The sequence below is a fragment of the Crinia signifera genome, chromosome 3, assembly GCF_055691185.1.
Source record: "Crinia signifera chromosome 3, ASM5569118v1, whole genome shotgun sequence".
NCBI lineage: Eukaryota > Metazoa > Chordata > Amphibia > Anura > Myobatrachidae > Crinia > Crinia signifera.
The window spans coordinates 308547044-308571216 of NC_139219.1; the positions used below are offsets into that span (position 1 = coordinate 308547044).

General features: G+C 43.0%; 1 protein-coding gene across 1 annotated transcript in view; it reads right to left on the bottom strand.

Annotated features, from left to right (window-relative positions):
* Nucleotides 1-255: 255 nt before the first annotated feature.
* Nucleotides 256-24173, bottom strand: part of MATN3 (matrilin 3) — a 36775-nt gene continuing 12857 nt past the window's right edge. The window contains exons 2-6 of the mRNA XM_083174799.1: nucleotides 22080-22649; nucleotides 10842-10964; nucleotides 9972-10094; nucleotides 8488-8592; nucleotides 256-543 (exon numbers count right to left, since the gene is read on the bottom strand). Of these exons, the coding sequence (XP_083030925.1) occupies nucleotides 494-543; nucleotides 8488-8592; nucleotides 9972-10094; nucleotides 10842-10964; nucleotides 22080-22649 (971 nt within the window). The 3' untranslated portion in view covers nucleotides 256-493. The remainder of the gene's footprint in view (nucleotides 544-8487; nucleotides 8593-9971; nucleotides 10095-10841; nucleotides 10965-22079; nucleotides 22650-24173) is intronic.

The following is a 24173-nucleotide window of genomic DNA, read 5'->3' on the forward strand; positions in this document are numbered from 1 at the left end:
TATTTCAGTTATAACCCTTCAATGTTTCATATAATGAAAGGGGTGGTTCTATCCATGTGAACATTACACTTTTGCCACACACAATAGAGGCAGCCATTTTGTCAGCTGACAGAATACTGTATATAAAGTATGAGAATGCAACAACTGATATCACGGAGGCATGAGGAGCAAGGTACTTGATAAAATGACTGTTGGTTCAGTACACAAACTGGCCACCATCATTAAGTGGCTTCTTCATTTTTCTTTAATATCCAATCAAAATTTAAAATGGAAATGTTTATTTAATAATGCGGATTCAAATGCAAACTGACAGTTAGGGGCATAAATGAAACAAACGGAATTTAATGTAGCACTGTATCCATAGCATCCTTTCCCATGTATTTCACAGGATTTGAGGCAACAACAGAAGTTCTAGTAATGCAGCAGTATGCAGTACAGCAACGCACTAAGCTTCGGTCATTCCCCGGCCTGCAGATTGTCTATTGGGGTGTTCTCAGTCTCTTCTTCCTTCGTACACTTGCAAGGCTTTTGTGAGTTCCTCTAGTGCTTTGTGGTTAAGGTAAAAATAGATTTATAATTTACACGTAATATTTTTTATATTGCATAAAACTAAAAATATATACAACATAGAACAGTCAACAACAAGAACCAGAATTAACAAATATGATCAGCTTGTACTGATGTTTCAACCAAGCATAGCCAGATTAAGTAGGGGGCGCAGGGCATATTGTACCCTAGGCCCTTCTTTGTCAGAGCCCCTCCTGACATCACTAGCTGTCCCTCTTATGCAGCAGCAGAACCAGGCAGTCAGTCACATGAGTATCAGGTATCATAAGGTACCAATGAAGCTACCCGACCAGAGGAGGAGGATAGGAGTCTGGAGAGAGCTGTAAGTGACACAAGGTTCCCAGCTTATTCTCCTCCCTTCCTGAGTGGTTGGGCATTATTAAACGACAGGCTGAGTATCCGTTATCAGGATATCCGAAAAATATTCAGTTTTTCGCCGATTTTTTTCATACTCATGCATTGCAATGCGCGGATGCACCGTGGCATCATGACGTCACCATGATATGTAACTGGCACTACTGGGGACATGATATGTAACTGCCACTACCGGGGACATGATATGTAACTGACACTACTGGGGACATGGGGCCAGATTCTCTAAGCTTCAAAAGAGATAAAATGGAGAGTGATAAAAAACCAGCCAATCAGCTCCTACCTGCCATGTCACAGACTGTGTTTGAAGGAGCTGATTGGCTGGCTGTTTATCCCTCTCTATTTTATCACTTTTGAAGCTTAGAGAATCTGGTCCTCTATCTGTAACTGACACTACTGGGGACATGATATGTAACTAGCACTACTGGGGACATCTGTACCAGCACTACTGGGGACTTAATATGTAACTGGCACTACTGGGAGCATGATCTGTAACTGGCACTACTGGGGACATGATGTATAACTGGCACTACTGGGCACATGATATGTAGCTGGCACTACTGAGGACATCTGTACCAGCACTACTGGGGACATGATATATAACTGGCACTACTGGGCACATGATATGTAGCTGGCTCTACTGAGGACATCTGTACCAGCACTACTGAGGACATGATATGTAACTGGCACTACTGAGCACATGATATGTAACTGGCACTAAATATGTGCATACAATTATTGCTTAGCATTAAAATTCAGTGCCTGATATAGTACAAAAACTTTGTTCATGTTTTAAAACCTTGTTTCATTCACAAGTAAAATATATATATAATATATATATATATATATATATATATATATATATATATATATATATATATATATATATATGTGTGTGTGTGTATTTCATGTGTTGATGTGTTTATACAGCATAAATGCATTTCTTGTTCACACATGAGTCCTGTTCTCAAGATACCTCATTGAAATATAAAAATATTCCAAAATACAGGAATCATCCGTTATCATTGGCGAATTAGGGGGGGGGGGCACCCGGGCACGTCCCCCCTGTCATTTCATTAGCTGAGGTGTTTGGCATTATACATAATGGACATAATGGCTTGTAACTTAACGTGTAATGGACATTATGGTGTAAATGTTTAATGCGCGCCTTTGCCGGATAATGTTCCTGTTTATGAAGCGTACTGTGAATTTTGTCTTAATCTGTGTGGCATTATGTGAATTCTGGCTCAATCCGTGTGGCATTATGTGAATTTTGACACAATCCGTGTGGCATTATGTGAATTTTTTCTCCATCCATTTGGCATTATGTGAATTTTGGCTCAATCCGTCTGTTATTATGTGAATTTTGGCTCAATCCGTGTGGCATTATGTGAATTTTGGCTCAATCCGTGTGGCATTATGTGAATTTTGGCTCAATCCATGTGGCATTATGTGAATTTTGGCTCATTCCATTTGGCATCATGTGTAAGGGGGACATATAAAGGGGTCTAGTATTTTGCTGCATAATGTGTAGAAGTTGTATATGGTGTGGTACACTACACTCAAGGACACGCCCCCCGTTGAGTGGCCACACTGCCTTTTCCGGAGCGCGCCTTCGGCGCGTGCACAACTACGACCTTCACTTTTGTCGCCATGGTGGGCCTGTGTAATTTGAATGCCAGGGCCTATTTTTAATCCCATTCCCACCCTCTCTCTGCTGCTCTTTTAGCATGCACATTGGCACCACTAACACCGCCCCTCCCCCACCCAAACCCTCTTTTATCGTGGTGCCCCCCTGTCATTTTATCCTGGATCCGCCCCTGTCTGTTATCCAATATGCTTCTCCTCTAAACCTACCCTACGATTAGCAGCTGGCTTTGACCCACATGGAGCACAGAGGTGCATTGGTGGCTGGAATTTGCTAGAGGTCCCACTACAAAATGTAATTTAAATTTAAAATAAGCTTCACCAAGAGACACACATAGGGCAAAATTGACTAAGAATACAACTATGTGTCAGTCGTATTCGTATTTTGTATACAACTGAATACGACTGTTATCGGTGGAGTATTTAATTTAAGCATAATTTACAAAGGTGTCATATTTTTGATATTCATATTTTTCAAGATTCATATTTTTTTAAGATGTCCCTTCTCCTCTGCCTCCAGTGCTAGGAGGTATGTATGCGGCATATTGGACATTGCAGTGTGTGGCATATTCTGTCTGGGTATTGCGGTATCTGGCATAATGGGGGAAATTTACTAATATGGATTCGTAAAAAATAGGTGTATTCGTAGGCAGAAATACACCTATTTTTTACACATTTGTATTTTCGGGATTTACTATCCCGAAAATACAAAAAGTCGTATTCCTAAAGATGGGACATTCGTATTTGTATTTACAAATACGAATGTCTACACCATCGATAGAATACGACAGGAATCACCATTCAAAAGAATGGTGGTTCCTGATTTACTAAGCAGCCGTATTGATAATACGGCTGCTAATTGGTGTAAAACAGGCACGAAAATACGACAGGAAAATACACCTTGATTGTCCTGTCGTATTTGCTTTAAGCCTGCACGAATCAGTCAGATCCGTGCAGGCTTCAGTGTAAAAAAATAGAAAAAATAAATAAATATTTTTAAAAAACAGCGTGGGGTCCCCCCCACAGCTGTAACCAGCACCAGGCTGAAAGAGCCGGGGCCGGTAATTAACCCCTTCACGACATTTGACGTATATATACGTCATGGTCGGGAAGTACTTCCCGACACATGACGTATATATATACGTCATGACTTCTAACTGTCACTGCGTCTAGAGACGCAGTGACAGTTAGGTGATGTCTGCTGTCCCTGACAGCAGACATCCCCCCTCGCCGCCCAGGGGGGGCAGGGGTGCCCCCCCCCGGTCGGCGATCGCTGTGATTGGCTGTTCAAATCTGAACAGCCATTCACAGCGTTTCCTGTGTTACCGGCGGCTAAGCCGCTCGGTAACACAGGGATTCACTGGTGATCGGTGCTGTCAAGTACAGCACCGATCACCACCGATGTGCAGCCCCCCCTCGAACCCGCCGGGCACTCACCCGGCAGCAGCAGCAGCTCCCCCGGCTCCCCCGGAGCGTCTGGAGCGCACGCAGCGCTGCCCTCCTCCCCCCTCCCCCCCGCAGCAGCAGCATCAAGCTGCAGAAAAAGTTAAAAATTAAATGTACAATATGCACTTAAAAAAATATATTTATATATATATATATATATATATATATATATATACACACACACATATATATATATATATATATGTGTGTGTATATATATTTGTATATATATATATATATATATATACACGCATATATATATATATGTGTGTGTGTGTGTGTGTGTGTGTGTGTATATACCGCACCGATTACCACCGATCGCCAGCCCCCCCCCCTCCCACCCGGCAGCCCCCCTCCCTCCCACCCACCCGGCTGCCGCAGCACCAGCACCCCTCCCACCCCCCCGCCAGCCGCAGCGCCAGCCCCCCTCCCAAAGCTGGTGACTAAAATGGGGTCACTTGTGGGGGGGTTCCACTGTATTGGTGCTTCGGGGGTCTTGCTAATGCGACATAGCACCCACCATTCATTCCACCACCAAAAATCACTCCTTCCCTTCTGAGTCCTGCCATGCACCCAACTGGTATTTTTTGGTCACACGTGAGGCATTGCCGTACTCGGGAGAAATTGGGGCACAGATTTTGGGGTGCTTTGTCTCCTTCATTCCTTGTGAAAATAAAAAATTTTGAGCCAGAACTGCATTTTTCTGTAAAAAATTACATTTTTTTACACAAAAATGCAGATCTGGCTCAAAATTTTTCATTTTCACAAGGAATGAAGGAGACAAAGCACCCCAAAATCTGTGCCCCAATTTCTCCCGAGTACGGCAATGCCTCATGTGTGACCAAAAAATACCAGTTGGGTGCATGGCAGGACTCAGAAGGGAAGGAGTGATTTTTGGATTTTGCAGCACAGATTCTGGTTGAATGACCCCCGAAACACCCATACAGTGGAACCCCCCCACAAGTGACCCCATTTTGCAAACTACACCCTTCAGGGAATTCATCAAGGGGTATAGTGTACATTTCAAACCCCCCAGGGTTTCACCAATTTTGATACAACTGAGCTGTGAAAATGAAAAATTATTTTTTTTCATTTTCACTGCCCAGTTGTACCACAATTGGTGAAACCCCTGGGGGTTTGAAATGTACACTATACCCCTAGATGAATTCCCTGAAGGGTGTAGTTTGCAAAATGGGGTCACTTGTGGGGGGGTACCTAACTTTTAGCATCTTATGGTGCCTAGAAACCTACATGGTGCCTAAAAAATAATCTCATAAAAAGGAGGCTCCAAAATCAAGTAGGTGCTCCTTCTATTATGAAGCCTGTGGTTTGGTCACCGTGCACACTAGGGCCACATATAGGATATTTATGAAAACCAAAGAATTGGGGGAATCAATTTTTAGTCACATTTCTCTAGTAAAATCTACTGTGTTCCTTAGAAAAATGTATTAAAATTGCAAATCTGCAAAAAAAATGAAATTTTGAAATTTCACCTACACTTTCTTTTAATTCCTGTGAAACACCTAAAGGGTTAACAAACTTCCAAAATGCTGTTTTGAATAATGTGAGGGGTGCAGTTTTTGAAATGGCATCATTTATGGGGGTGTCTCACATACAAGTCCCTCAAAGTCACATCAGAACTGAACTGATCCCTAAAAAAATCAGTGTTTGAAATTTTCTTGAAAATTTGAGAATTTGCTATTCATATTGTAAGCCTCCTAGTGTCCAAAAAAATGAAAATGAGGTTGAAATAATGATGGCAACATAAAGTAGACATATGGTCTATGTTAGTTATTCACTATTTTGAGTGGTAAGATTATTTGTCTCACAAGCAGAAAATTTAACATTTTGCAAATCGCAAAATTTTCCATTTTTTTACGACATTTTGGTATTTTTCACAAAAAAACACAGACTGTATCGACGAAAATTTACCACTAACTTGAAGTACAATGTGTCACGAGAAAACAATCTCAAAATCACTGGGATAAGTAAAAGCAAAAAAAAGTTATCCCCACTTAAGTGATACATGCCAGATTTGAAAAAAAGGGCTCTGTCAGGAAGGCAAAAACTGGCTCTGTCATGAAGGGGTTAAAAATCAGGGAACCCGACAAATAGGGGTTCCCCGATTTTTAACAACCAGCCCCAGGCTCCAGGTCCGGGGCTGGTTCCCAAAATACGGGGGACAAAATGACTAGGGGTCCCCCGTATTTTAAGAACCAGCCCCAGGCCAAACCAGCCAGCAGGGTAATGCCACAGCCGGGGGGAGACTTTTTATACAAGTCCCCCCGGCCAAAGCATTAACCCCCTGACCGGTCAGCCTGGCCAGGGGCCCTGGGGGAGTGGGGACCCCCCCAATAAAGGGGTCCTCCCCTCCAGGACTTACCTGACCAGGCTGAAGCCTGGTGCTGTCCCCGGAGGCCCTGTGCGGTGGCCCCCGGGCTGATACTGGTGTAAAAAAATAGAAGAATAAACTCATACCCTCCAACATCTGCAGGTTAGAAATCGGTACACATTCGGGAAGGGGGCGTGGCCAACAGAAAGAGAGGGCGTTGCCATAAGTAAAGGGGGTGTGACTACGCCCCCTTTCCGAATATGTACAGGACAGTGAACTACAGTATAACTGCATTTCAAACATTTTTATTTTATGTATTATGTGCCCAGCACAGTACATTTAACTGGGCACATACAGCCTCCACAGACACAGCCTGACCTGAGGGTGCTGGTCTGCGAGAAGACACAGTTGCCGATCGCATTGCCCGCTAGTGAGACAGCGCAGCCCGGAGCACCATGCCGGCAGGCCCCAGCGGAGAAAGCGCCAGGACACAGGCACAAAACGGCTGGAGGGAGACCTCACCGGGTCGCTGCTGCAGGTATAGGATATATTCCCCATGGCAGTGGGCACAGATACAGCCTGACCCGAGGGTGCTGGTCTGCGACAGCTCTAATGTGCTGCTCTTTTGGGTATGCCTGTATGATACAGGCATACCCAAAAGAGCAGCAGAGTAGAGCCGCCGCAGACCAGCACCATCAGCACACATACATTTGGCTGCTGAGCTCCCACATCTCCTGCGGTCCTGCCACAGGCAGCTGCGTCCAGATAGGAATATGCTCGCCCTCCACCAGCGTCTCTCAGCCTGGGAGTCCGCTGGCCGCCTGATGACTTGATGTGCCGCAATGCACCCTGGGACCCACCGCAATGCACCCCTGGTAACGGGTGCAGAAGGCCCAGGATAGGAAGAATACATTCTTATTTTCATCTGTGCTGGTCCCAATCGATTCCCATTGCCTGTCAAGGGGGAAGGGAGCGAGGAGCCACCCAAAGCCTTCAAAAACCGGTACATTCGGTACACTTTGATTTAGTCGGTACAGACCGTTAAAAAACGGTACTGTACCGGCTAAATCGGTACAGCTGGAGGGTATGTAAACTATTGTTTTAAACTGTGGAACTATGAGTCCCAGCAAGCCTCCCCCACAAGCTGGGACTTGGAGAACCACAAGTCCCAGCCTGCGGGGCATTAAAGGGCCCGCTGGGTCTTGTAGTTCCACAGTAAAAAAAATAGTTAAATAAATACACACTGACACCTGAAAAATAAAAGTTTAATACATACATTACACACACACTGATACTTACCTATCTTGATCCCGTAGGTAGGTCCCAGAGTCTTGATCCGGTGCCTTTTCCTAGTTCAGGATCCATGTCGGCATTCTTCACCATGCATACGACTAATACGAAACTAGGTTTTTCATATTAGTACATTTCCCCCAATGTGTCAGGGGCATTACAGTGTGTTGCATAATGTGTAAAGGGCATTTTTCAATTATTATGCAGATTTATTTTTTTATTTTAGTAGCTCTTCAGGATGTTTATTTTGTCTCGAGTAGCTCACGCTCCAAAAAAGGTTGGAGACCACTGGTATAGAATGTACTAAACAAATGATAGCTGGTTTGGGCAAAACCTCCACTTGTCCTCCCTAGAAGGTTTAACACATCTCCACCACAGACAAAAACAAGTAGAAGTATGGGACTTGGAGGCACTTGGAGCCAGAAGCAAGAGCAACAAGCCTGGTATAGCTGTTAAAAATGGCATTTTATAACTAGCAAATGAATGGGTGCCGGACAGGGTCCCGACAGGCATTTACCTGAAGTCGGGATCCCGAGTGTCAAAACACCGACAGCCGGGTTCTCGACGGGCGTCGGCTATTTTCTGTCGTGGGGGTCCACGACCCCATAGAGGGAAAATAGAATAGGTGGCTCGTGTAGCGAGCCACCGTGCCCGCAGCGTGGCGAGCGCAGCGTGCCCACAAGAAGCTTTGTTGCGCTCACCATGCTGTCTGGGTCTAGCCAGTCGGGAACCCGACTGTCGGACCCCTGTAGCACACCCAAATTAATATGTTAAACCAAAGCATAAGGTAGGGTCACCCCACCACTGAGGTCCCTTATTTCCAAAAAGGATATGTTTTGTAGTCAGTGAGTCAATGTAAATGTTGACTTTGCTTTGGAAAGCGACCAGACTTTCACACTTGCAGGGATCTTCTGTCTCAACGACTCTTTGTACTTCCTCTGTAAACCGGAAGAAATATGTAACATTTACACATAAAGCAGTAATTAAGCATTGACTTAAGTAAGTATCAGCATGAGTCTCATAATAAATAGCCTACAGTCACACAAGGCACTGCGGTTATGTCTAACTGGTGCTTAAACCCGATGTCACTTAGAAAGCTCCAGCTCTAATCACTCCATCCGAGCACATTACAGTTATTGGGGACCGTCCCCAGTCACCTGAAGCTTATACCCAGTGGCGGCTCTTACCATTTTGAAGGAGGGGAGCTGCCGCAATGTGGGCCCCCCTTCGCTGCTCCTCCCAATGGGACTGCCTTGAGTGACTGGCAGGTCGGACTTCCAATAGGAAATCACTGCCAGTCACATTGAAGCCAGAGCAGGCAGAGACAGTGGCGGATTTTACCTGGGGGGGGGGGGGGGGGGGGGGGGTGTATGGGCCTGCAGCCCATATGTAAAAAATGCCACATCTTATACCCAGAAAACTCTGAGGGAGATGTATGTGAATTACCCAAATGCTGACTATCAGGCTAGAGTTTCCCATTAACAGCAACTTGTCAGCATGGAGCCATTTGAGTTCTACAAATGTATTCCTTGGGTGCTCCCCCCCCCCCCCCCCCCCCCAAACACTGCAGCATGTCAATCATTCTGCAGCTGACGGGGTTGCGAGCGACATAGCAAGACCTGTTCTGCACCTGCACAGACCTCCAAACATCGTATTTGTACAGAACCCATTGGGTTTGCATATAAATATTAGCTCCCCTCTGCTCCAAAATCAAAGCACTGTGGCTCTAAGTGGCTTAGAATAAAGGTGCCGATTCAGACCTGGTCGCAGAGGTCCGAATCCAAACCCATCCCCGGTGGTGGTCACCTGCGCATGCGCATAGTCGTACATGCGCATGTGCAAGGTAAACCCCCACGGGGTTCACTATATGATGGACAGACAGGGGGTGGTTTTATGGGCATGCCCACAATAACAGTGGGCAAGCCCTTGGAAATGCTGGGCAGACCCCTGCAAACACCCATGTTTGCTTGGGGCGGGCGGCTTGCGTCACATGACATCAGTGCCCGCCCCCATTTTGCCCATCACCGTCCAGGATAAAAGTAAGTATAGACTTACTTTTATCTACAAAGGGAGGAAAAATGATTCAATGGCGAGAAATTATTCAATTAGATCAAGTAACATGGTCTGAAATTTACATATGCATATGGGGTGTAGCTATTGTATTAGCATTATATGACTAATATAGGTACAGTATGTGGTACCAATCATTGCGGTGCGGAGTAAAGGAATGATACACCGCTGCGCAGAAGACAAAGAAATGTGGAAGTGCCGGAACAAACACCAACAGACCAAAAGAACATACAGAAGGGTGGCTTACGTGAACAGGTCTTCTTGTCTGGATTGAGCGTGTACCCAGCAGAACATTTGCACTGATAATATGTCCCAGTTGCCACGCAGATATGTTCACAGTCATGTCTTCCCGCGGCACATACATCTATACCTGGTATAAAACAACACTTTGAGGAGTCTCGGAGTGAAACATTTCCACCACCTGATCTCCACAGCCCGTGTCATGTGACCAAACCCTCACTCACTTGTCCCGATTACCAAAGAATGAAGATTGGAGTTTATAACAGATCCTTCATACTGTATACACAAGCTTATCTCAAACACATACTTACCTAACCTCCGGGAATGGCTGAGAGGCTCTGGAAAATCGGGTCCGCCTCCCAGCACCCCTGGAAAAAGTTGGCAAGTAGCCCACTCACATTACCTCCCGCCCTCTGTCCTGCATTGCCCTTCAAAAGAGAGATTAAATCCGGCATTCTCGGCAATTCAGAGAGGGGGCGGAGCTCAACTGATGCAAATTGCATCATTCTGCATCATTTTAGCCCCACCCCCTCTCAGAACTTCCACAAATCGCGGCTTAATGTCATCAGCGTCTGTTCCACCCCCGGGCTGCAGATCAGCGTTTCCTCTCAAGGCTTCTCCCAGAGAGGAGGACACCAAAGTAGGCAAATCTGCTCAAACATCTACTGTCACTTAAAGCTACTGTACAAATATAAGGCAAATCACTTTTAGATTTAGGTGTCTTGTAATACAAATAGGAGTCACTATATTTTGTCGTCAGTTGTCTATCACAAGAGCCTTATGACGTGCTAAATTTATTGTGGTCACAGATACTATCTCAGTCAAGTACACAAGATGGCTTCCTCCATTGGCTGGAAGTAATCTATAACATACTTACGTGAACAGGTCTTCTTGTCTGGGTTTAGTGTGTAGCCTTCCCGACACTTGCAGTAGTACGATGTCGCAGTTGCTGCACAGATATGTTCACAGGCGTGTTTTCCCGGGGCGCAGAAATCCACACCTACAAGAGCACCGTACAACATTGCTGTAGTATCACACATACATGCGACAAGATTCAGAATGTCGGGAAAATGCGCTCAAATATAATTGTGGTACTGCTTTCCTAGCACGGCGCCCACGATCTAGATTGTATGTGTGGGGCTGATATCTCAAGCATCTCATGCATCTTATGTGTTTGTGCGGCATAAGATGCATGAGATGATGCAATCGACGCGATCAACGAGATTGACGGGATTTTTACATTGCAAGCATCTCATGCATCTTATGTGTTTGCGCGGCATAAGATGCATGAGATGATGCAATCGACATGATTTTTACATTGGAATCAATGTAAAAAGGCCCCAAAACCCCAATTTTAATTGCTAACCCCCCTCATGGGTGAAATGGCCCCCCCCATTGTTAACGCCACCCCACTATTGACGCCAACCGGAAGCGTGGCGAGCGCAGCGAGCCCACGAGGGGCGGCGGTACGCGTCCTCCAACCTTTTCATACCCCCACTATCCACGTCGGCGTGGAGTCGATCTTATATAGTGTGGCGAGCGCAGCGAGCCACCGAGCCCGAAGCATGGCGAGCGCAGCGAGCCCCGCGGAATACATGTAAAGTAGTCCGCGTCCCCTCGCGGGGCTCGCTGCGCTCACCACGCTTTGGGCTCGGTGTCTCGCTGCGCTCGCCACACTATATAAACTCGACTCCACGCCGACGTGGATAGTGGGGTTATGAAAAGGTCGGAGGACGCGTACTGCCGCCCCTCGCGGGCTCGCTGCGCTCGCCACGCTTCGGGTTGGCGTTGATAGTGCTGGTGGCGTTAACAATGGTTATTGGGGGCTCAGGATTTTTTATCTCATGGATCTCATGCATCTTATGGATGCATAAGATCCATGAGATTAAAAAATCGGGTCCATTGCGTTGATTGTATGCCTTAAGTACCTTAAACTTAAGGCATACAATCAATGAGACGGGCGCCGTGCTAGGAAAGCAGTACCATAATTGTTTATTCATAGTAATTTAAAAATAACTGAATCTACTATATATATATATAAGTTTGGGGTAGTGATTCAAACAATGGAAATATTATATAGACCTACAGTAATACACCTATAAATACAAAAATGTAACCACCAAAGTGGGAATTGCTGCGCTATTTATTTGTAATATCTTAAAGGAATACACACCATGAGTGAATGCACAGACTCAAATAACTGGATGGAAACAGTCTCGGTATAATATCAAAGCTAATTTATTTAGACAAATATAGAAAATTTTAATAGGTGGCCACCTATAAACAATAAGACATAATAATGTACTAAAAATTCAAGATAATTATTATGCGCATATATATATATATATATATAAAATTATAAAAACTTTATACAATGAATTTCTGTATAGACAAGACTTTTTATATAAATAGGCTTTCTATTTGCCTCCCAATTTTGGATATATTTCCAGGGTAGTGGATGATATATATAGCAAATTTGCCAGAAGATATTGTTCCTTGTAAGGAAAGGGTAAGCCGAGCTGAACCCACAGTGTTGCCGGGCCACGGCACTACACAGCGGGCAGTCTGTATAGATGAAGTATAGCTCGCTCGAGGACAGTTTGTATATAAGAGCAGATGCTATGGAGGGTGGTGTGTTGTTGGATAAATATCTCACCTATACCTCCACACAGTCCTTCACGTTGCGAGTCCGGAGTGTCCCGCCTTACGGAGTTAGCTGTGATGTTAGGCGGGTGGGTGCGGTTGATGTTTTGCGCACTCACGCTGTCAGTGATAATACAGCGCTTCTCAGCATATAGAATAGCTGCAGCTCAATGTATTTATACAAAACCTGAATAGTAAAATTCTAGTATTATCAATATATCTTATAATATATCAGTGCCTGATTTGGTCACTAAATTTTAGTGACTAAGTATCTGTTGTACCTATAAATACAATACAAACAGTACATAATTGTAAAAATACTACTATGGGTTTATTATATGCACCCTCTTGATGTGCGGCATTGGGCAGTAGTGACCAGAGGGCAGATGTATCAAGCTTTAGTGAAAGACAAAGTGGCTAAGTTGTCCAAATCAACTTAGCAACATCACCAATGTATCTCTTTCCAATGCTTGATACATCTCCTCATCAGCTCAAAGAAACAGTTTAATGCAAATTATGTCAACATGCTCATTATCTGGGATCTGCAATGTTGGTCTACTCTACTGGATTGCCTGTGCGAGTAGGAAGTATGGTTTGCCTACATTATACTACTGATATCTGATCATTTAAAACTATTCAATGTAACCTTATTATATATATATACTTTAATGACCTTTGCTGACCCCCAAACTACAACCACAAAAAAGGACATATGAAGAATCAATGTCCATAATTCATTACATGTTAACAATTGAACTAGAAAAGCCCAGGCATTGCATGTAACATACAAAATAACAGTCAGTAAATTGCACATAAAAAGCAATAAACATTTATCAAGTGCATTCTATAAAATTATAGATAGCAGCTGGTTACTATGGGCAACTGCTCCACTGGCTCACTTCTCCACTTTTCATTGCTTTATATAACTAACTCCATGCAACTACAGTAACTCCATCAGTGGTAATCAAACTCTGTCCTCAGGACTCCACACAAGTCACATTTTCCAGATGACCTGGCAGGTATCACCAACTATCACATTTTAAAAATCTACAGTTGACCTGGAAAACCATCCGATCCTGAGGACCGAGTTTGAGAAGCTGTGCCCTAGATAGACTGTAGTTAAAACAATACTAATTATGAATGATAAAATCTCTGAGAGACAACACAATTTTCTTTTTTGTTTATTCTCACTTATAAATTTTTTTTAGACAATGGGGATGGCCATGGGCACCAGATCTGTACCCAGTTTGCTAACCTATGCATGAGGAACTTCAGCACCGTATGGAATGAAACTGGTGCTGCATTGCCTTTATATTGATGATTTTTTTTCAATCATTAATGAGAAATGTTGTGTCAATTTAGCTTCTAAATTTTTTGAACAGTTAAATTCAAATAGTTTTGATGTAAATATTACACAGCAGTTTGACTATTCCACTATTATTGTTATGGCTGTTACCCTTTCAGCAAGGGATTGTAATATTATTTTTATCAATCACAATAAGCCATTAGATTCTTGAAATTATTTACACTATACATAGACCTTGGATAACAGATATTCCTAAAGGTCAAATAAGGAGATTAAGGTTTCCCATTGATCAATGAATTTTAACTATTTAAAAATCATTGCATATGATAAATGGTGCTCCAGCCAATCATCTGCCAACTATCAATTTTTAAACACATGACAGTTAGGACAAACTTGTTTTTCGAATGGTGGGGTTCTATTAATCCGCGCAAGAAGCTGCCTGTATTTCTAATGAGATAGGGGTGCCACCCAAGTATCCCCTAAAAGTGGAATTTCATACAAAAAGACTCTCAATTAAAATATGGGCGCTATAAGGGAAGAAGGGGGGACTTGTACTCCCCTGTTCTGGTGATTGATCCTGATGTCCTTCTTCTCCCTTGTCCCTTGATCACGGTTTTTATGAAAAGACAAGAGAGAAAAGAGGGCAATTGTCCTCGTGTGATACTGTTTGGTTGTGGTGCCGATTAAGGTATTTGATGTTAGTATCCCCAGTATCACAATAGGTCTATAGACATCGGGGATTTCCCCCTTTATCAAACACTCACAATGTATCAAAAGTATAACAGCATATCACACTATAACCAGTGTATCCCAAAATAATGGAGGATAGTGTTGCAGGGTTGGTTTCCCCCTAATTAGCTTACTCACTCCGATAGGAATTTTAATCGCCTGTCAGGTGGGTCTTTTGTTCCGCCGTCTCCTCCTCCGTTCCCCTTAAGTCGCAAATTGGCAAGCTTTATAGAGGTAGGTAGGAATTTCAAAAAGGTACTGTTTATGTAAAATAGTGACCTTTATTGAGAATAAATCATAAAAACAAATGCAAAACTTTGTATAGAAGTCCACACTGGAGTCGCCTCTGTGTAGGACCGGTCTGACCTGGAGATGTTGCTGTAAAGTAGGGGAGCAGAGCAAAGAAAGGGGCCCCGTTCTATCTGCTCCCGATCAAATCCAGGACTTAACCAGGATTTCGAACTTAAATGGTTTTTATGAACTCTTTTTACCCCAATTCTTTTTTATCTGCCTGTTTTTCACTTTCCACCTCATTTGTCGTTTTTAGAAGATACATCTCTTTTTATTCAAAGAAAATGTTTTTTATCTGCTTTTTTATCTACCTCATTCTATATATTCGTTCTCATGTCAAACTGTCAAATTTTAATGGCATGTTGCACTTTAAATTACATCAGACACGGGCGCTGCTAATATTGATATATCATCCCGTTTTTAAGTCACGTTGCACTTTAAATCACATTAAATACGGGTGCTACTAATTTGATTCCCATTATTTTAGGATATATACAGAGTCTGCAGAGTATGCAGCGCTGGAAGTGCCATAAACCGTGACACGCAAGCGACAAAGCCTGGAAGCAGGAAGACGCAACCAAATGATGGAACGCAAGCGAGGCAATGGAACGCACACGACGCCGGAGACTTTACTAACCGGAAGTCACGTGTCCGGGATAAAAGGATGGAACGCAAGCGGCGCTGTGGCACGCAAACGGTGATGCCAGAAGCCGGAAATCGTGCGAAACCGGAAGTTGCGTGTCCGGAATAGACACGCAAACCCCGGACCATGAATAATGATACCATTATACTTAGGAATTAATGAAAACTTATAGGACAAACAGGTCTCATATCTTAGTGGGAATTAAATCCCCACCCCCAGTACCTGTTAATTAGACAGGGTATATATACGAGGAAGGCAGAGGGAGAAGACACACCTTGAAAAAGATCCAGTGAAGGATCGAAACGCGTTGGTGGAGTCTCTCTCTGCTACTATCTTCCACTGGAGATCAGCCAACTGGTGGGACGGAATCATCTGGATTTGATCGGGAGCAGATAGAACGGGGCCCCTTTCTTTGCTCTGCTCCCCTACTTTACAGCAACATCTCCAGGTCAGACCGGTCCTACACAGAGGCGACTCCAGTGTGGACTTCTATACAAAGTTTTGCATTTGTTTTTATGATTTATTCTCAATAAAGGTCACTATTTTACATAAACAGTACCTTTTTGAAATTCCTACCTACCTCTATAAAGCTTGCCAATTTGCGACTTAAGGGGAACGGAGGAGGAGACGGCGGAACAAAAGACCCACCTGACAGGCGATTAAAATTCCTATCGGAGTGAGTAAGCTAATTAGGGGGAAACCAACCCCGCAACACTATCCTCCATTATTTTGGGATACACTGGTTATAGTGTGATATGCTGTTATACTTTTGATACATTGTGAGTGTTTGATAAAGGGGGAAATCCCCGATGTCTATAGACCTATTGTGATACTGGGGATACTAACATCAAATACCTTAATCGGCACCACAACCAAACAGTATCACACGAGGACAATTGCCCTCTTTTCTCTCTTGTCTTTTCATATAAACCGTGATCAAGGGACAAGGGAGAAGAAGGACATCAGGATCAATCACCAGAACAGGGGAGTACAAGTCCCCCCTTCTTCCCTTATAGCGCCCATATTTTAATTGAGAGTCTTTTTGTATGACATGACAGTTAGGAGCTGATTGACTGGAGCACCATTTATCATACACGAACAGTGGAGTACTAATGACAAAATGACACTAACACAGTGAGAGGTGCAGCGATTTTCAGTATGTTAGTGTAATAAACACAATGTTTTTATATAATATTTTAAAGGAACACAACCTTTTTAGAGGGGTAGCAGCAATATTCAGTAAAAATATAAGACGTGTCATATTCTCCATTACCTGTGCTTCTGTGTGATCTTAGGGTCATTATTGTCTGGGATTGATCATACACAATGGGCGAAATTTACTAAGAATACAAATACAAAAATTCATATTCGTATTCTTAATACGAATGAATATGACGATACCGTCGTATTTCATTTACAAATTCGTATTCCGGAGGGAAATTTGCAAAGCAGTTGTATTTGACTGCTTCGTATTTTCCAATGGTGTATGGATTCGTATTTTTGCCAATACAAATTAGTATTTTAAATACAAATTAGTATTTTTAAATATAAATTTGTATTTTAAATACAAATTCGTATCGGAAGCCTGCACGGATCAGTCAGACCCGTGCAGGCTGATGTAAAAAAAGAAATAGAAAAATATTTTTTTTTAAATGGCGTGGGGTCCCCCCCATGGCCATAACCAGCCCCAGGCTCAAAGAGCCAGTCCTGGTTTTAAAAATCAGGGAACAATTTAAATAGGGTTCCCCTTATTTTTTTAAACCAGCAGCAGGCCCAAGGTCTGGTCCTGGTTACCAAAATATGGGGGACAAAATGAATAGGGGTCCCCCATATTTCAAGAACCAACACCAGGCCCAACCAGCAGGATAATGCCACAGCCGGGGGGGAGACGTTTTATACAAGTCCCCCCGGCCAAAGCATTAACCCCCTGACCGGTCAGTCTGGGCTGGGATCCTGGGGAAGTGGGGACCCCCCTCCAGAATTTACCAGCCCAGACTGAAGCCTGGGGCTGTCCCCGGTACCCCTGATCTGTGGGTACCGGGCTGATTGTGGTGTAAAAGATAGAAAAAACCATTGGGGTCTGCTGTGGAACTATGAGTCCTAGCAAGCTTGGACCGCATACTGGGACTTGGAGAACCAAAAGTCCCAGCATGCGGCCCATTAATGGGCTTCCTGGGGCTCTTAGATCCAAAGCAGAACCAATAGTTAAATAAGAACACATTGAAACAAGAAAAATAAATCTTTATTACATTCAGAGCCCAAGCATACAGATACTTACCTATCTTGACATATAGATAGGTCTTCATCCATCCGCTTGTCCTTAAGAAATCCTTTGGGTACCTGTGGAAGCAATCTATACTCACCAGGTCCTCCAACACAGATCAAGTCTGTTTTCCAAAGTAGGCAGCCACGGACATGTAAAAAAAAACACGCGAAACTCGGCTCCACAACGGAGCCGCAGGATGTAAACACATCCTGCATCTCCTGTCAGTTCATTGTGGAGTGGGGGTTTGCGTTTTTTTTTTGACAAGTCCGTTAATTAGGAATCTTTTGAATGGTGATTCCTATTCATATTCTTTCGATGGCGTATACATTTGTATTTGTAAATACAAATACGAATGTGCCTTGAATACAAATACGAATTAATGTATTTTCAGTATAGTCAATCCTGAAAATATGAATACACCCAAAAGAATCGTATTTTACAATACGAATACGATTTTTTTGGGCGTATTTGCCTTAGTAAATTTCCCCTAATGAGTTTTAAATAGCTAATACTCTTTGATAAATAAATTGCACCTTGATTGAAGATTATTTACAACAAGTTGATACCTAGAGAATATAGTAATAGAGAGAGAGATTACCGTGACAAATTAGGGCTGTCAACAAAAGAATATGCCTTTAATAAGGAAACAAACTCCATACTGTATTGAAGTTTAATAATAAATTATGGTAAATAAAGCATGTTATTTCCAAAAATGTAAAAATACTGAAAAAACACACCGTAGCCTTGAAAATATTATTGGAGAGAAAAATAAAAGAAATCTAAAAAGTTTCTTGCCACCTTATGTTAAAAGTACCTGAACTAAGCAGTCTAGATAGTTTATATATATATACACCCATGAGATTACCTGGGAGCTTTCCATACACTTTCTCCAAGACTTAGTACATACCCCTATAGTGTTTGAGATGCCAGTGGCAAACGCAGGATTTTCAGAAGGGGGTTTCCAGAGGGGCGGAGCAAAGCACAGAGATGGACACGTAGGTGACCCAGTATATGCCGGGTCAGTTAAAGTATTATAGATAGACCAATATATATATATATATATATATATATATATATATATATATATATATATATATATGTTTAATATGCAGAGGAGGGGTGTATAGTGGAGTGGGCTTATTATTCATAATTTTCTGGTGGGAGACAGCTTGCTTGACTGCAGATATCTCCAGTTCCCAGAAATAAATTTATTAGATTTTAATGGATTTAAAAACTAGAGAATACCACCTACCAAATGGTAATGGGGACTAGGGGATGAGAGTTCAGGAGGCAGAGCAATCTGCCCACGAGTATATAATACTACGTACCAGGTGTGTGGAGCTGGAGCAGTAACCAGCTGCTGGAAGGCTGATATCTCTGGTTCTGGGAACATTAGAGACACTAGTGTCCACCAATGGGGGAGAGTCCCAGCTTTCGGAATATACCCTCAGAGAAACTCTGAGTCAGACAGAACCTGAAATATCTGACTTGGAAGAGCAATTAACAGGCTTGGATGGGGACCACTGTTTTGAAGTCAGATATCTCCGGTTCCCAAGGGACGATTTTTAAAATTCTTATACCCATGGAAAGAGGGGACCCTCAGCTTTCAGACTAGGCCCCTTAGACTCCTGGGGGGGTTTCTGGATACCCAGAAACCCCCCCTGCGTGCGCTACTGGATGCGGAGATGCAAGAAAGTCTGTTTGTTTAAATTGTAATGCTCATGTAAGTGCAAAATGGGTTTCAGATGGCTGACAATGTCAAACAGTCAATAGGTCGACACCAACATTTAGACATGCATTAGTTATACATTGAGAATACAGATGTAGCCGGCCTCTTCCTCGCAGGGACTGGTGACTATCACCAGCCCCCACCAGGGGGCGCACGAGACGCTTGCGCGCCCCGTGGCAATGGAGCTCCCCACTGCCATTCGCCGCCTCCCCTGCCGGTCCCCATCGCCACCCCCCCTAACCCTGCCCGTCTCCCCAAAGCGGAGATGGGCAGGGACCTGCTGCCCAGCCACCGAGAGACTGGGACGCGCATGTGTGTGAGACACACACACATCCCAGTTTAATGGAGTCCCTGTCTGCCATCGCTTGCCAGAGGGTACGTTCTGGCGGGCACCGGGCAAGGACAAGGGGCGCTCCATCTGTAGTTAGACATGCTTTAGTTAAACATTGACATAAGTTAGACATGCATTAGTTAGACACTGACAAAAGTTAGACATGCAGTAGTTAGATATTGACAAAACTTAGACATGCATTAGTTAAACATTGACATAAGTTAGACATGCATTAGTAAGACATCGATAAAAGTTAGACATGCATTAGTTAGATTATGTATACGACAATAGTGAATTGCCGCTGTTCTTAAGCCCACAAATCGGTATTTCAGCTTTTAGCAGAGCTGTTGTTTTCCCAATGTTTGAGTCAAGCAAAAAAGTCTTATCCAAAGAGTTTATTAAAAAGTTCTTAGATGTGATCTTGCACATGTCAACACATTCTTCAATGTTTTTTTTTCCAGAAGTATCCTAATTAGTTAGACATTAACAAAAGTTAGACATGCCTTAGTTAGACATTGACAAATAATATACATGCATTAGGTAGACATTGACATAATTTAGACATTAATTAGTTAGCCATTGACAAAAGTTAGACATGCATTAGTTATAAATTGACAAAAGTTAGACATACATTAGTTAAACATTGACATAAGTTAGACATGCATTAGTTAGACACCGACATAAGTTAGACATGCATTAGTTAGACATTGATCAAATTTAGACATGCATTAGTTAGCCATTGACAAAAGTTAGACATGCATTAGTTAGACATTGACAAAAGTTAGACATGCATTAGTTAGACATTGTCAAAAGTTAGACATGCATTAGTTAGACATTGACAAAAGTTAGACATGCATTAGTTAGACATTGACAAAAGTTAGACATGCATTAATTAAACATTGACATAAGTTAGACATGCATTAGTTAGACATTGACAAAAGTTAGACATGCATTAGTTAGACATTGACAAAAGTTAGACATGCATTAATTAAACATTGACATAAGTTAGACATGCATTAGTTATATATTGTCATAAGTTAGACATGCACTAGTTAGACATTGACATAAGTTAGACATTGACATAAGTTAGACATGCATTAATTAGACATTGACAAAAGTTAGACATGCATTAGTTAGACATTGACAAAAGTTAGACATGCATTAGTTATACATTGACAAATGTCAGACATGCATTAGTTAATCATTGACATAAGTTAGACATGCATTAATTAAACATTGACATAAGTTAGACATGCATTAGTTAGACATTGACAAAAGTTAGACATGCATTAGTTAGACATTGACAAAAGTTAGACATGCATTAGTTATACATTGACAAAAGTCAGACATGCATTAGTTAATCATTGACATAAGTTAGACATGCATTAGTTATACATTGACAAAAGTTAGACATGCATTAGTTAGACATTGACAAAAGTTAGACATGCATTAGTTATACATTGACAAAAGTTGGACATGCATTAATTAGAGATTGACAAAAGTTGGACATGCATTAGTTATACATTGACATAAGTTAGACATGATTGTCTCTGAGCTATACCATACCAAATGTACTCCTCCTGGATATACAGGCCCAATGCTAGGATGAGGACATTCGGTTCCCATGGCAGACAGATTTGTTAGTGATAGAAAGTTCTCTGTGTCATATCATATGTTTGGTTCAGCATTTTGTATTGATTATATGTAGTTTCCTTTATTTGAAGGAATTTATTTCAGAATGCAATGGGTCATACATTTATTTGCTGCATCAATCTATGCCCACATAAGCGAAAATCGTGCTCACACTTTTAAGTTCAAGAGATTTCCCTATCAGTGATACAGTTCCGACAAAATAGTTTTTGCAGTCCCATAAACACTGAACAAAACATAAATAATATTGGGCCAGATGTATGAAGCAGTGATAAGGGAGGAGGAGTGATCCAGAGGAGAAGTGGCCCATGGCAACCAATCAGCACTGAAGTAACATCTATAATTTGCATAATATAAAATTATACAGAGCAGCTGATTGATTGGGCAACTTCTTCACTGGCTCACTTCTCCTCCATTATAACTGCTTCATACATCTACCCCATTAATGGCTAAATTTTGCTAAATTTGGGAGGGAAATATCCCTGACAAATGGATTTTTGACTTGGTTTTTGGGGGTAAAAACTCACCACAAAAAGATTCCTTAAACTTCGAGGTCAGCTTTTCAATGACTCCATAAGTCTCCACATAAAATACATGTTCCTCCAGGGGTTGGCTTGCCATGAGCTTAAGAGACTGTATATCAGCCCTATCTACCCCCACCGCATAGATCTCTATTCCAGAGGCCCGAGCTCTGGCGGCTATATCTTGTACCCTGTCTTGGGGTCTGCCATCGGTGACAATGATGGCTACTTTAGGAATTTTCTGAGATACATGGCGGGCTCCTGACTCCTCAGTGAATGCCTCCTCAAGTGCTGCCTCTATAGCTAGTCCAGTCATTGTGCCAGTGGATAGCGGGTTGATTAAGGAGACGGCGTTCTTCATGGCGGCTTTATTGAAGTAGGTCTTCAAAAAGAATTCAGTCGAAACCGTGCTAGCGTAATTTACCACCGCCACACGGGTGGCCCGTTCACCCGTGTCTAGGGTGTCAATCATGTCTGAGAGGAAGATCTTCACCTTCTCAAACTCTTGAGGACGGACACTGCGGGAACTGTCAATTATAAATACTAGATCCATAGGCCGGCTCTTACAGGGAGTTTCTGTGGAGGTAATAGCGCAGAAATAAATGTAAGACACAGCCAACATGATAGAGATCACAGCTTTTACCTAAATGTTCCATTAAAAATAAATGATGTCCTTTAACAGAGCAGTGTTTCTCAACCAGAGGCGGATTTAGACCACAATGGGCCATATACCGGTTTGGGGCCCTCCTCCCTCCAACAATCCATAGCACTATATTTTTGCATCAGGAGTAGAACAGTGTGTTGACAACTGGCTCAGTTCCCCCAAGCCACTGTTTAACCAATGCAGCAGCCTCTTCGTTCTGCCTCTACTGCCCATTCTCCTGGTTAGGAGCCTTGAAAAAGACCCCATAGCAGGTTGAAACGCGTTGGAGTAGATCCCCCGGTGAACTGGTGAATGCCTTGCGGAACGTATCTGCTGACTGACATCTTGCTGCAGGTTGCCCGGGATAATTAACACACCTGTGAGAACTGTTCTTTTTCAATAGTTCCTGCAAATCCGGTAATTACGTTGTTACATTGCCATATACACCGAACACCTGGGCCACTGTGTTTTAGTGCACTTTTTTATTGTATTTGTTATTGGAAAGTGATTGTATTTTAATGTCTATGTGCTTATATTAAATTGTATCAAGCTATGAGCTATTCCTTTCTAATTTTTGGTGGATCCATGTGAAAAATTGTATAATGGAGATCTGACTTATGGAAAAGCTATCATCTAACACTGTATGGTCCAGAGAACAAGCCTGCATATAAGGAACGTTTGTTATATTGTATCTGGTGCGCTGGTGGAGGGTACTCAATACATTTATTCATTTGCACAAAGTTTGAGGAGAAACACCCCAGAGAACCCATCTTAGCTGCACGTGCGGTGAGGAAACACCCATATTTAAATTTTGAAGTTTGAAGTTTTTGAAGGGGGAATTAACTTACAAAGCATGGTTTTGCCTTGTAAGTTAAATCCCCTTTAAAAAATGTCCAAGTCCGGGGGACATCTGGCACTGCCGCTGAACTCTGGCGGCATTAAATCTCACCCCATGTGCCTTTATGTTGACCCTGCTCTGTGACCTTTCGTGGTCTTGCAATTCATGACTGAGTAGCTGTTGTTCCTAAATGCTTCCACTTTCTAATATTATCACTTACAGTCAGGCCCGGCGACAGGGGGGGTCAAGGGGGACTGCCGTCCCGGGCCCCAACGCCCTGAGGGGCACCTAGGCCCGCCAGACCGCCGCTCAGACGTCCATACTGCTCAGTCACTTAGGTGACAGTTCCCCCTTCCCTCTACGTCCCCTCGCTCAGATGTCCAGCGCCAGCCTAGGATCAGAAGCCTGGCTGGCCTGGCCCTGCCACTCCACCACTCAGCAACTCCCCCCCCCCCCTCGGGGAAAAAGGGTCGGAGCTACACAGGACTTGAAGGGACGGAGCTACACGGGTCACGGCAGGGGGAGGGGCTACACGGATCTCAGACTCCTGCTGTGCTGAGCCTGTCCAAAAGGGAGATGAAGCTGCTGACATTCCAAGGCCACACAGAGAGTAAGTGAG